This window comes from Xiphias gladius, chromosome 6 (assembly GCF_016859285.1).
Source record: "Xiphias gladius isolate SHS-SW01 ecotype Sanya breed wild chromosome 6, ASM1685928v1, whole genome shotgun sequence".
NCBI classification, from domain to species: domain Eukaryota; kingdom Metazoa; phylum Chordata; class Actinopteri; order Istiophoriformes; family Xiphiidae; genus Xiphias; species Xiphias gladius.
The window spans coordinates 27,596,750-27,612,165 of NC_053405.1; the positions used below are offsets into that span (position 1 = coordinate 27,596,750).

The 15,416-nt window shown below is 37.3% G+C and overlaps 1 protein-coding gene across 1 annotated transcript in view; it reads right to left on the reverse strand.

Annotated features, from left to right (window-relative positions):
• LOC120790382 (inactive N-acetylated-alpha-linked acidic dipeptidase-like protein 2) overlaps positions 1–15,416 on the reverse strand; it is a 458,890-nt gene that overhangs the window by 259,442 nt on the left and 184,032 nt on the right. Inside the window, exon 5 of the mRNA XM_040127816.1 lies at positions 239–506. Within this exon, the coding sequence (XP_039983750.1) occupies positions 239–506 (268 nt within the window). The remainder of the gene's footprint in view (positions 1–238; positions 507–15,416) is intronic.

Sequence of the window (15,416 nt, forward strand, 5' to 3'; positions counted from 1 at the left end):
AACTACACTGAGATACCTTTGGACCCTGAACTGTGGTTCACCAAGCTGTCACATTTAAAGCCACAACCTCTGCCTATGACCTTTGCTGGTGACCCTTCGCTGGCCGGGGGAGGGAGACTTAGAAAATCTGACAATATGACGGTGGTGAGGGGGGGGGGGCAGGAGGAGAGTGCAGCAGCCAGAAGGGTGAAGTAACCTTTGGTTTAGGAAATGTCAATACAGGGGTATAGAATAGTACCTGCAGACTTCCAACAGCAGAGTAGGCTGCGTAGGAGAACTGCTGCTTCGGCAGGTCATTTGGTCCACGCTGGTCACAGGGGATCCCATTTGGTAGGAAACACTGGTGACTAGACCTGTAAGTGATGGTGTTGGGTGTGGAACCAGGCAGGCTGAGCAGGACTGTGTGATTGGACAGATGGACATCGGTCAAACCGAGTCCCACCCACTGCCTGTAGAGGTACCTGGCTCTAGCTTCCTCGCTATCATCTGACAGGCTGGAGAAAGACCTGAAAGCAGGAGCGAAAGAGAGGTGCTTATTAAATCATGCAATACAACTCTATGGATTAGTTTCTTAAAAATACAACAAATTATTATACTTTATTGCCTTGTTCCTCGAGTTTAACTGAGATCTCGATGTTTTCCAGAAATTCTCACCAAAATGCACTCCCTTTTCCTGAGAAAAGCATACTTGTAGAAATATAGAATTTTGACAGCCTGTGCTTTGGGGTCTACGTGAGCCTATTTGTTAGGGTTCTGAAGGTTATCATACATATACTGACACTAAGACTCCTCCTCCAAATCTCATTAATGCCACCATGTACTGTGACTTTCATATGTAACTAAATACTGAATTCTGATCTTAAAACGACAATATTGTGGTCATGTAAATGGATCAACTTTTCAGCTGCAGTGATGTTTTCTGAAAAAGTACCAAAAGCAGTCGATTTCTGTCTTTGCCACTACAGACAGTACTACCCTCAGATCAGTTCTATAATGATGGTCATACTATCCCATATACATTTTGGGACACAACACGTCTAAAAGAAAAAGTTGAAAAAGAAGACGACCAAAAAATTGTCCAGGTAGTATTCTGTTTGTCCAACTCAACGACAGTGTGCCTTTGAGAGGAACTATTTCATTGATTTGACTGACAGTTTCCAAACAACCCATCAATTATTATCACATTCTAATACAAAGCTACTAAATCCTGATTGGTTTATGGGATTATGTGACATCACCTTTTTTCAAATTAGCCCCCGACACACAGAATAGAGAAGAGTACAGACAAAAGAAAAGAAAACAAAAGAAAAACAAATATTTCATGTGGCATACCCCAAAACTTTTCAAACTTTGGAAGAGAATAATGTGTTTTTGTTGGACCCAGCTTTCTATTGTAAGAAGGTTACTCATTTAACTTAATTTACTTTGAGGGACCTCTTCTGTAATGATGTTAAATAAAGGCAGCCATTTTATTTGCTTTAAGTTTTGCTCTGAATCACTGAGTAATTTTACTTTTAATCTTTATATTTTTTGTGAACTTTTGTTAGGTACCCTAGAATTAGGTGTGTCAGTGAATGATTTCTATAGGAGATTGCTTGCGAGTAAACGTGAAATGTAAATAATGCAGGTATGAAACTTTTAAGAAAAATTGACTGGTTTTATGAAGAAGCAAATACATTCAACACTTGTCAGAGCTCAAGGACTCCCTCGGTGTGTTTTGGTGAGTAACACTGAATGTAAATGCTGTACAACTTTTTGTTTGTTGACAAGAAAACTCCACAGGGCACCCTTAAGCACCCCTTGTACCATGCACAAGCCTTAAAATGTCACACCTGAAATAAAGTGGTTACCGTTGTTGAACCCTTTTGATTGAAGTCATGGTAACTCTTTGTCATCTACTGTCAAAAAGTCAAACTGATATTGAACCAAATTTAAATAGGTGCAATATTATAAAATGTTAAACAGCAACACTAAACTACTTACAGGAGCTGTCAGTCTCTGTCATTCCCGTTTTCCTAATTGCAGGAAAGAGATGTCAATAAAATGTGATCCAGGCCTTATTTGAGTCTCCTCTGCTGGTGTGTTTTTTTCTTGATGTTTACTTTATGTATTGTTCTGCATATAAGAAGACTGGACTTAAAAGTTCAGCAATAAAGGCATTTCTAGAATGGAATGGCTGGTATTCAGGTCAGTGGTGAAGAACAAATACGCCATCCAGCTAAGGTATGTCAATTAAAGAAATGCTCTCAAACATACAGTTCACACAAAACCAAAAAATGATGCATCTTCTTTGTGGAAAACAAAAAACAAAAAAAAACAATTGTATGCTTCAAAATGTCACCATCTGCATCTGACAGGGCCATAAAAGCAAGAAACAGCGCAGTAGGTGTTTTATTTTTCAAATGCATGAGTCAATTATGGTACAGTGTTGCCTCTAGGTAACACATACCCATTTTTTGGCCTTTTACACTCGCACAATACACACTGGTCATTTATAATGCAATACGTAAAAAAAACAAAAACAAGCAGGACCCTAAGGAAAGCAATAGCAGTGTTTTAATGTGTCCAATGGCTCTCTGGAGGCCATGTTGAATCCCATTTTCGCAGCCTTTGTCACATGGTTCAGTCCCATCATCTCTCTACACAAAGCTTTGGAAAGACAATGGTACAATGTTGTCTGAAGGTAGCATTCAGACAAACAAACTTATGGAAAGAGTTCATTTTTAGTGTTTTTCAATTTCAAATGGCATGAATTTTTAACTGGTGAGGCAATTGCATATTTTCCATGAGTATTGTAATAAAGTTTAATCCAATTTTAAACAATAACTCTCTTTTCTCATTCCTTACCATTATGGTACTGTGTGGCCTTAAGGTAATGTACCCTAAAGTGTACCCCCAAAAAATATTTTTTTGAGCTAGTTTGACTCTGTCCAAAGTGAAAGACACAGATAATGCTGACTTTTTTCCTTTTTTCCCCCACAATGAATCTTGTTTAACCCATACAAAAGACAATTTGTGGATTTGGGGGGAGTTAAAGTTACAGGTGAGCTGTTTTCCTCTGCTTCCACTCTATGCTAAGCTAGGCTAAACACATCCTGACTCCAGCTCTGCACTCAGCCTGCATTCATGCAATGTCGTTAGAATGGGAAAACAGGAATATCTCCAGTTATTCCTACTCGGGAGTCATTCATACGTTATTCAAATGGTTACCCTAACTGCTAGTCTCAAATAGCCTAAATTAGCTGCTTTTACGGTGTTAGCCATGTATTCGGTGCATCTTGTGAAACCAATTAAACAAATTGTGCACAGCTTGTATTAAATTAGCTGAATGAATTGTATTCATGTCATGAATTGTTGGTCATTAGTGACTATTCAAAAGTGTTCATGTTAGCATCAAAGTTACAACTATGACAGGGAAACTGACTTTTCTGAGGGCTCCAATATAGCTGACTCAAAAATATGGATGCCTAATGTCAGCCAAAATCCATCTGTTTAATGTAATTAGAGTCAACTCTAAAGGTATATATTACTATATTGTCAATTCATTGTGTAATTAATTCATATTTTTAAGCCTCACATAGCCAACTCAACTTTTCCTCTACTCATGCTCAGAAACGAAGCACATGAGCATATTTCCCCAAATGTTGAACTACTCATTTCAAGTGTCCTTACTGAAAAAGTGCTGGCTATATATAGATGGGGCATAAATAGATAATAACCACCATAATCTTTTTTGAGTGTCTATCTGCAAGTGGTTGGGCATAATTTGTGTATGCATGTAGTATTTGTTTCCGTGTGTCTAGCGTGTGAGTGTATGTGTGTGTGATATCTTTATCAGTCTCAGCAGCAGATGGCCCAAACACACAATTCTGCCATTCTCTAGTCAGCAGGCCACGTCTCATACCTCGCCAGGAGCAGCAGCAGGAGGCGGTGTGTGTGCTGCTGTGTTTTCATGCCTGTGAACGAGTGTGTGCATTTCCGTATGTGTGTGCTCATAGAGACCTTCATCTATAAACCAAGCTGTTGGAACGACTCCCTGTGGTTTGGGACACATGCCCAATTCTGATGACGCTTCGTGTCTCATGTGACTTTGAGTGTGTCTCTGTTTGAATTTGTGTGTCGATCTACATAGCTGTGTGTTTATGTGCGGTTCTTTAAGTCACTGTCTTTTTTGATGAGCATGTAACCCTGATGTCATGCCGTTGTAAAAGAAGACTTCCATCCCCCCTACATTTGTCTGTCTCTACACTAATGATGCTATTCAGATGTTTTAAATCAAGAAAAAGTAACAACACAACATAAAAGTTCAAAAAAAAAGAAATGAAAAGGATGAGAAAATATTGTAAAACTACATGTAAAAATCTTTCATTCAGACTTTTACCTAAGCAAAAGCAAAATTGTAGAAGTAATACAAAAAAAAAATAGGAAAATTCATTAAAGCTGAACTAATCAATATTTTTGTATGAACAAAGAATCTAATTTCTGTTTTGCTCGTATATACAAATCCACAGGTAGTTGCCAACCGCCGCAGTTTTTTTCTCAGCTCTTCAATATGTGTCATCAATTTTCAGCTCATTGTTTTGGTTTCACACAAGTCTAACCACTCTCAACAACCTTGTTTCCACCAGCAGCAAAAACCGCTATTATAAATCCTCTGCACACTACCTGCCCACACCAAATAGTAGACTGTTGGAGTTAGCTGGTGAACATAGTGGACTGTACAGTACATTAAAACTAAATAGCCAATAGCCACAGTAGTTGGAGTTCAAAAGAGAGCCAAAAATAATGGTGAATATTTGACTTATATCCATCAAGTAGCCAGAAACAGAATAGGGCTTTTTCACCAAAAACTTTGTGTGTCAAAATAGGAACAGCACAGGTGTAAATAATCAAATGAATGATGGCTCAATTGAATTGAACAGATCCCTTGTTTTATTACTAACATCTGTGCCTTTCCTGTTCGGACAAGTCAAAATGTCTGGTGTGTAAAAGGCCTATGGTGAAGTTATAAATTGTTGCATCCCATTATAGGAAAGCTACAAGAGAGTGAGGTAGATGTCGATCGACTGAAGTCTATACACACTGACAGTCCTGTGAAAAGGTCTAGTAAGTAGCAATAAGTTAAAATGTTCACTATGGGCTGATGGAAACTACATGGTCTGATACATGGGTAAGTGACACTCTACCGTGTCTCAGAAGCCAATTAGGTGGTAGTATAGGTGTGTTTGGGTGCTGTACAACACACTTAACCCCCGTCTGCTCCCTTGGAGTTTCCCAGTGATCCGCAGTAGATGACTGGACAGCCAGACAGTTCCAATCATGATTGTGTGGTACTATGAATGTGAAGCAGGGCGCTGTTCTGCATCACTTTGGAATTTAGCCTCAGAAAATAATGGGTTTACCTAGATTTCCCAGATTTGGCGGTTTACATCCTTATGCATGTTCTGACAAGTTCTTCACTGCAAGTTACACATTGTTTGAGATAGCTGTTAAGCAGACCTTTACATGTCACTCATACAAGGCTTTGTTTTTGAAACTATGGTTAGTAGCAAAGCGGTAGACAGAAGCTTTTTTTCTTTTTTCTTGCTCAGTGACGATTGATTTTGCCGGCTGAATATTCAACTGTCACTGGCGTTTTATTGATTAGCTGTAGGTAGCTAGCTAACTGACACAGATTCTGGAGTTAGTTGAAAACCTGCTCTATGGCTACCTAATTTAATGATTCTGGCTAACTTGAAAAAAAATTAAGCAAAAATAAATAGATAAAAATCCAGAGGGCTGTAGACTCTCTTAGTTTCACTAGCTGGGAAATCATCAAGAAATTTCTTTTTTGACAATTAGTTACCCCAGTTGTGTTCTGTTGCTACATAAATTTTATCTGTATATATTTTCCTAAGGTCAATCCTATTCAGTCCTATTAATAATATTACCTGTATGTTTGGGGCTCTGCCTGTGTGTCACATATTTTAACTTGTAAAGTGTGTCGAATACTGGCATGTGAATTTATCAAGACAAATAGGTACAGGGTATGTTGTGTCTGTTCTTCTGAAGGACACTGGTCACTCAGCACAGTGGGCCACAATGCCATTTTGTGATTTAGTTTATTAAAACTTCAACGGATCCACATTTCAGACTCCACTAAATCTGTCATTTCAGAAGATTAATATCCCATCAGTGTCATGTGGAGATGTATCCTGTTTAAGGCAGATTGCTCTCCTTGACATTTTCTTCCAGCTAATAGGATAGAGCATGGATATCATGTACATTATCTCTATTTATTTAGGGGAAAATAATTCTAAAAAGCAGTTCTGAAACTTCAAAAGCAAGAAAATCTGTTATTTCCATGCTGCATAACCTTTCCCATGCCTGCAGAGATGCTCTGATTGTTTTGAAGTGTTAATAAAGAGTCTTTATTTGAAGCCCCGGGGCCTGTATTTATCTGATGAGTGGATTGAATTCTCTCCTCTGAAGCCTCTCTACCCCACAGAGAATGATGAAACACTGTTTATCGTAACTTCAGTCAGCTGCAATTGTTTCATTAAAGGCTTTTTTTAATGTTACGTATCTTGTTTCTTTGGCATCTGAGCTTTTTCAATATCACTGACAAATGGGGGGAGGAAAAGAAACATCTCCTCGTCATGATTTGAAACATCAATTCAAAGTCTTGTCCCTAACTCCCAAGCTTAAATTTCTGCCCAAGTAAAAAGCCTTTGTATTATTAAAGCTGGAAAATGGTAAAGTCGCTTCAAAGCCAAGTATTTAGCATCATTGGACCATCTCCTTTGAGAGACAAACAGACAAATCAACTTTGACAAAGTATGCGTTTTTGGTCTGCAAGTCCACTTTGAAAAAAAATCCACTTATCTCGCTTTGTGCAGGAATGGTTTTATTGCATGTTTTATGCTTGTTATAGTGATAATGTGTAAGAGCTATTAGCATGAGAGCAGGTGGATAAATCACATGTTCTGCTCATGCAGAGTGTGCATATAATTGCCTTAGTGGGAGCCTTGTGTGCTTTCGTGGGCCAAGCAGACTTTGAATATGAGTCGCTGTTGCCTCTGCTGGCAGCTGCTGGGGATAATATATTCCTGTAGCACAGACTAATTTTAATAGCTCATCCATTTGTTCAGGAGACAATTGATTTTCTCTGTTACCATACACGTTAGTCACATTTGATTTCTCTTGTCCCATTTGCATTTGTCACATTTTCAGAGTGTGACGCTTGTGCTCAGGCTCCATGATAGGAAATCTTTATTCAGGTGCCAGAGCTGGTGTTAAGGTGGAATCTAAGTGATGATCGAGGCTGCCAATAAGGAGGATTCAACACACCACTGGCATTTCTATGCATTGCTATATAGTACAACTCAAGGGGGAGGAATTAGGAAGGTACAACTGCTACGAGTTCAATCACTGATACCAGCATGAGTCAATTTTGGAAGTTTCCCTCAAATATTGACCAAACCAAAATTGAAATGAATGATCTCTGGCATTCTAATGTACATAAATGTAAGTATGACTTGTATATTTATAATATAGATACTATAAGTTATTCAATCTACTGTATGGCCTGCTTCAAAATAAATCAATTTTGTCTGCTTTGTTTGGAATCAGAACAAAGATAACTTGTAGTTATAAACACTAGTAGTCACCTGAATTTAAGAGGCAAAAGAATAAAAGCATCATCTTTAAATTACCGCTTAAGTGACCTACTCAGTTAGTATCTTCATGTGCCACCCACACAAATAAGAGCTGTTAAAAATAAGTTAGATATAATGTATTACACATGGCAATGTACTTTTGTAATTTGAGTTTATGCTTAGTCATATAACTGTTTAGATTTACATGGATATTGAAACAATGATCCTACAAATGTAAACAAATTAAGTTTAACTGTTAAATTGTAACTTTACTCCTCATGTAGAGGACCAGAAGTTATGTTCAATCCTTGGCTACATTACATTATCACAGAGGTTTGACCTTTATTGTGCCTTCTCAAGAACTTGCTGAAGCTAATAACCAATCAAGTGTTTTACAATGTAAAACAGGCAACTATTTGTCAAAGGAAAGAATCCTCCCCTCACCAGAAGTGTTGAGATACCATTTCTCTTATGTTTACAATGCTGCATTAATATCATTCCCCCAATGTTTCAACCGCCATGTTCAGATGAGGATGTGATTGAGAACAAAGGCTCTCTATCTTCTATTTAAAAAACTTAAGAACTTTTTTTCCCCAATGCAATAATAAAAAAAAAGACATATTATTATTTCACCTGCATTAACTGTACAGTTTGCAGAATAACAACCAGATGTGGTATCCATGCCAACAGCTGCAGCACCAATATAGGCTACAATATAGACACCACTGATATAGACAACACTAACCAGCACCAATACATACACAGAAAATGCAAATGACAGTGAACAGGCCGGTATTTGACACACTGGCTCTATTGCATTTTTATTATTGGAAGGACCATGTTGTTGATTTAATGGTTTTAAAGACAAAGACAAATGATTGCATCAGAGGTTACCATTTTCCAAAGTTTTAGGCTCAAGATTCATTTGTTACCTTCCAGGAATCCACTGATAGAATTGAAACTGAGTTAGATAACCATCATAGTGAGTCGGCAGGATTTATTAATTGTCAAATTCATAGTCATGTAGTAATGCAGCTGTAATCAAGAGCACTCTGAAGTGATCTGACTGCACAACAGAAACCTTTTAGAAGCAACAAATTGACAAATCCGTATTAGCCTTTTTTCTGACATCCATGTTTGCTCAAATATTTGTCCTCTACAGATAATCTGATCCTCTGGCATTACTTGCCAGTACATTGTGTTTCAACAGATATCACTTCTCATATGTTGAATTATCCTTCCTGCATCACCAAAGAGGGCTTTTAAAAATTACCCCTGATAACAACTGAGTTATGGCATGACAATAAGATAACTTTGACAAAAAAAAAAAAAAAAAAAAAAAAAAAAGGTGACTGAATATTCGTTGTGGGTAATTACCTATCTTAAGCTTTGTTTTTCTGGCCTACTGATTGAGTAATGGCCTAAAAACAGAAAAGAAAAAAAAAAAAAAAAACATACTAAAAATATAAATAATATTAATTTTAAAAATGTAAAACATGCTTTGGAAATCTCTAGCAGTGTGAAGCATTAAATATAGGTAATAGGCAAAAACATTCAGAAACACTGGTGATATACTGCAATTCTGTAAAATCGGGAGTGGATATGATACAAATTTTATTACATTTTTTTGTTCACATTTTTAGTATTGTTGTTGGGTGGGCTGCAACAGTGAAGCCAGCCTTACAAATGCGAATGTCCATGACTGACTGACTGTTGAAGTTACACAATTGGTCAGCAAATTGCCACATGGCTGAGTGTTAGCATTTCCCCATCCGCCGTTGCTCTTTCAAAATGAACTGGCACAGTTTGTATTGCATCATCAGGGGGCGTTTACAGGCAGTGCTGCCAACTTAGTGCCTTTGTCACTAATTTACTGACTTTTCAGGTCCCTTTAGCAACTTTTTGGACAAACCTATCTATGCTTTTCGTTCAATTGACTGCATGTCAGCTAATATAGAGAGAATGAGCTTCTAACTTTCTCTCTGAGTGATCATTTTACAAGTGAATTTAGCCAAAATCACAGCACAGCTGTTGTTTTTAACTCATGTATGGGGATTTTGAGAGACAATGTCGCAGTTATAAAATCAGGATTTTTATCAGTGCAGAGCAGCAGCTTGGAAATGGCTCGGAAGAGACTGCTGGTTAACATGTGGTCTTAAACGGGCTGCATTTCAGTCACTATTTCAAACTTGTTCCGTTGTCTGACAAAAGAACAGAAAAACATCTAAATGAGACCAACTTTATTGGGAATTCGACTGTATTAAATTACTGTACATGTGAGCAGAGAGAGAGGAGAAGAGCAAACAGATAAAGGGCTGAAACCAGCTGACACCAGGCAGAATGCAAATATGACACGATGACATCTTAAATATGCTTACTACCGTCTTATGTCATCAAGTAAAATTTAGCGACTTTTGAGCAGACGTTAGCTTCTTTCCATTAAAAGTAACTGTTTACAGCGGTTCCACAACAATTGTCAACTACATCCTCAATCTCAATTTCGCATATTGAGTATACCAGTCCAGCCATATACTTACTAGGTTCTGACATATTCTTATTTAACATTGCTTGCAATAATCGCTTGTACTGGTTCTTGTGTATTCCCCAACTTTATCGAAGTGCAACACTACATTGTTGGAGTACCCCTTTAACAGATTTCTATGTTTGCTAAACAAACAAAAAGAGGTCATCGTAATAACTATGAAATACTTTGTATTATAAAGATCATAGTAAATGGTATTGAAGAGCTATTAAAATGTTGAATGCCATCACAACCATATTTGGAGGAATGTATTTTTGCAAATATAGATGATTGTTCCTAAGGGTGACTGCCTTACCAATGGCTAGGTATCATGACATACTTTTAAATGTAACCCAACCTGCCCCTAAAACACACATTTTGGGAAATGTGGCTAATTAATATTCCTCTAAAAGGTCAATGTCAAATGGCTCAAGATCTGTTTGGTGGCCTTCTTACATACAACAATACACCAGAACACCTTTTTCTTGAATCTGAATGTATGTTTAAGTATTTTTCTGTGTATGTGTGAATGTACTGTCAAGGATAGGCAGCTATCAGTCTAACACAGCAGTGGAAAATTAAGGTAGAGTTTAGAGACAGACTGATTTTGAGTAAAGCAGCAGTTAAAGAACTGCTTCTCACTGAATGTAAAACAGGTCCAGTGTTGCTCTCCCAGCAACGCTGCTGAATAGCAATGCACATACACACATTCACACCGTACAATTAACCTTCGACATCACTGAACAAAATATTACATTATGCTCTCTGAGTTCTGGTAATAAGGGCATGCAGGAGATGAGGAAGAGGTAAATTTTGAAAAGAAAGAAAAGCAGTGCAGCGTTAGCCATTAACAGCCATCGTGATTCCGGTTTGTACGAGTCTGATATTATGTTGCGACCTTGTTTGGGTAATGAATTTAACCCCAACCTTTGCCTTTTTTGCATGGGGCAATAAAATTCCAAAACAGCAGTATCTCAGTCAGGAAAACATGTCATCACAATAAATTATCATCTCTAATTTATTGGACAGTTTTATTTGGCCTTTTTGAAGACATAAGTTTTGAATTGTTATTGGAGGACTAGAGATGTCACTATTCACCGAACAATGTCTGTGTTCTCTAAAAGTTTTCCTGTAAGTCATTCCAGTGAACCAAAATGCACAACATTTTTATCAATATCATTACTTACACCTCTACTTTTCATGTTAGGTGAAAATGTCTGAAGTTAAAAGGTCTATACAGAATGAATCCCTGAGATTCAGCGGGGAGTGTCAACAACTCAATAGTCATACTCATTGTTTGTCTCTTGCTCAGATTTGGCAGGAAGTTTACAAGCCTTTTAAATAGCAGTAATAGGCAAAACAAAGAACACCTGTTAGCTTGATTTTGCCAAAGGTAGATCCATGCCATCTCTGACTCCCTTACCTTCCATTTTTGTCTCTAGACTCTCTAAACCCATTTATATTTGGTATTAGCATGTAATATTTAGCTGGAAAATCTTATGTGGATAAGGAAAAACACATGCTGGTGCAAGGTGTAAATGAATGCAGAACACAATTGGATTGGCCAGACAATGCCTGGAGGTGGTTTGACTCGCATTATGATTGGATCGCAGCCAGGGCAAATGCAACCTGTGCAGTCTGGCGGCACGTTGAAAGGTCACCTAACTCTGCTTTATCCTGTTGTCTTAGGCAAAGCCTAGTAAAACTGGTTTCCAATGTTCTTCCTCTTCAAAACAAACTGTCCAAAACCACTCCCTTGTTCCCTTATTCATCCCCTATATGACAGACACTCAACAGTGTACTAAATAGTGAGCAGTAAATCAAGATTTCGAACACTTACTTATTATCATCATCATCATTTTGCGTCATCGCTGGCAGGTGCAGTTGCCTGATTGGAATTTTCTCATCTATACAATGAAGAGCTGTTCTCCCCTTTTTCCTCTTTAATTATGCAATAAGAACAAAGTTATTAACACAATTTCCGCCAAAACTCAGTACTTCAAACTTTTTTTCGTCCACTGTCCCTACATTTCGGTATCAGTAGGAACCTATCAGTATTTTATTGGTTCCTGATACACATGATGAAATTATAGTGTAAATTGTATTATAAAAGTTGTATATAATCATTTTAAATACATATTGTTATAAATATTATAAAGTGTTAATGATATTTTCAAGTTATATCTAATTGATATCTCAAGCAGTCCCCGTCAACTTGAAAATCACATACTTTCAAGTTCAAATCAGGTACTTTCCCTCAAGCAGCTGACAAAGTGGTAAATCCCAGTAGTAAACTGGGACAAGTTTCAATTGCATTACACATGATGTACAGTTTTTAACAGTGACTGAACACTACAACTAAATAGCAGATAATTATGACACGCTCCTGTTTGTACACTTATCAGCCACGACATTAAAACAGGTAACTGGTTTTAATATTGTGGCTATCCATTGGTGTACATCCACGGCCAGTTTTGAAATAGTTCATTATGAGCCCTGAGTAATGTGATTTAAAACTTATTTTGTAGTTTCCATTATTTTCCATGGCTTCATGGCTTGACTAAGTCAAAAAATACACTGATCAGCCAATATATTATAACTAGTTATTTGTTTAATGTTGTGGCTGATCAGTGTATTTTTCAACTTCATGGATCGAAACAGTGCATTTTTCAGCCACGCTTTGTTTGAAGGAAAAGGTCTTGTTGGTCTGTTCTGACATATGCAGTCTAAAAATTGGGATTTTCCAAAAATTCTACCCCCAAATTAAGACGCAACTAGCACATTTGTAGCGTGTGGCAGACATTGCTGTTCCTCACCTGATTTCTCCTGCATCCTCCTCAGTGCATTCTTCTGCTCTGCACACCTGTTGCTCATTCCCTTATTAGCCCTGTGAGCTTCTGCCTGCCTCTACTGGCTGCGCCTCATCATTTAATTAGTCTGTGTATATACTGAAAGAAAAAAAAGGGGAACAACTTCCCAATTTCCTCTGTCACATTGTGTGACTGGCCTTAGCATTCCTGTCTTGTCATGTATAACCTCTTCACCTTGCTATTTTGCAGGACAGTTACCTTGGTTATGATTTGTTGGGTGCTGCCAGACTGTTGCCACCTACAAACTTTTAAAGAAACGAAAGTAATTGACAGATTGTTGTGTGAGGTGCAGACAGAAAAACCAACATAAACTACAAAATGAAAGGATGTCATACAGTAAAATACCAACATTTTACTTGATCAAGATTAAATAATGAAACCAGTGCATTAAGAATAAGAAAAAGAATCACTCTTATTTACAAAGTCTAATTTTTGCATGCTTAATTATGATCAGTTATCTTAAACTATCCGTCATTGGACTGCCCCATTTAGACCGCGTCTTACTAATGTACTGACCTTCAAGTCTGGTAAGCTTTTGTTAATCTTGTCACCATATTATGCAGATATTGAAGAGGCTGTGCCCTCACACATTAAGCTGAGGTCCTGCGCTGACTGTATGTCCCTAATCTGAATCTGAAGACTCATGATTATCGCTTATCTGATTGCAAGAGGGTAATGTGACATGCATGTTAAATTTGTGTAATTTACTGATGACAACAAATCTATTAACACTAGGAAATATTGCATCCTGATGGGTAAGAAAATAGTGTGCTAGCCAGCTCGGAAATGGATGTTACGCATTCAAATGTGAAATTCAAAAGTTTAGCTAAGCAGCTGAATGTAACTGGCAAATCGTTCATACGTGTGTTCCATGTTTCTGCTGCCAGTATTATTTATATATATATATATATATATATATATATATATATATATATAATATATATATAATGATTGTGGTTGATGGTGTCTGTTGTGCATTGCCATCAAGTACAATAGCAATCAATCATCATTGAGACTATGGATTCAAGTAATTTTGAGCAAGATTCTAGATTTAAACCTTCAAAGTAACCCATTACAACACAACAAAGTACAGCCTCAAAAATGATCCTAGAATTGAATTAATAACCCCCATTTAAATTTCAGGGTTTACAGAGGTGGTACTTATTGTGAGGCGTTGCATTAAAAAGGTTTTAGGTCCACTCTGAGTATACAGTTTATTGTTGTTAATTTAGGCTTATCCGTACATTACAGCTATAACATGAGGTTTAAACAATATAAATCTTAAGTGGTTTAATACAAGAGCCATAAGCTAGGTAATATAACCAGAATTTTGTCTACATGAATTAGTTTAGATTGGATTCAGTCTGAACTGTCGATTCACAGTGATGCTGCCTTAATAACGTGAAGAGCTGTAATATCACGCCCCCTTCAGAGTACTGGAATGATAACAATGCAACCTTATTATTAATTCAAATTTACATGTTCAGTTTCAATCCACTGTGAAATATACTGTAGATGGTTGTATAGTAAGGGGTACACTACTTAAATAAAGAAAGGGGAAAAACAACCCGTTACCCACCCATACAGCATACCTTAGACAAGGCAAATATTTTCACATGGATGTAAAGCAGCCTGGAGGTCTGACTTTGTAACAAATATCAAGATCAAGTCAAAGAAACTCACACTTGGAAAAATGAAAAACACCTGAAAGCTCTTGCAAAAACCTAGAAAGTGGTACTTGAGTTAAGATTGTTTTGTGCTATAGTACTATTTCCAAGGTCCAGAATGATCATTCATTACTCAACATCACATCCACTATACCGGATAAGTTTGTTTTGAAAAGACCTACAGCTGCAGTGACTGGGTAAAAAAGAAGATGTAGAAAAAGAAGAAATCAGAATTTATAGATTTTTTTTTTGGCCATTCGGGAGCAGCATAACTAACGGTAAACACAATATTGACATATTATCACCTTATTAAATTGATTTGGTGTTAGAACAAAGTTGCTTTTTTTCCCATCCAGTAGAAACTCAATAAAATTATCGTGGTGTTGTGTTTTGGCATACCTGATGAATGGAAGTCCAATATTCACTCTCTTTTAGCTCTGGTTTAGTTTCTATCAACTCATGATAAAAACATCTATCACTTCAGCTACCCTAAACGGTCCACTATGTTCAACAGACTGTCAGTATGTTCGTCTCTGTGCTGTTCGGTAACGAGCAGATAGTGTACAATGGATTTAACAGAACACTTTTGGTTAAAACAGCTGTATACTGCAGTTTAAAACAAGTTTGATGAGAGCGGTGAGACTGAACTTAAACCATAAAGTTGCGGGCCATAAAACCAACACAACAAGATGAAATAGAGGGGAACTGCAGAGTTGGGGAG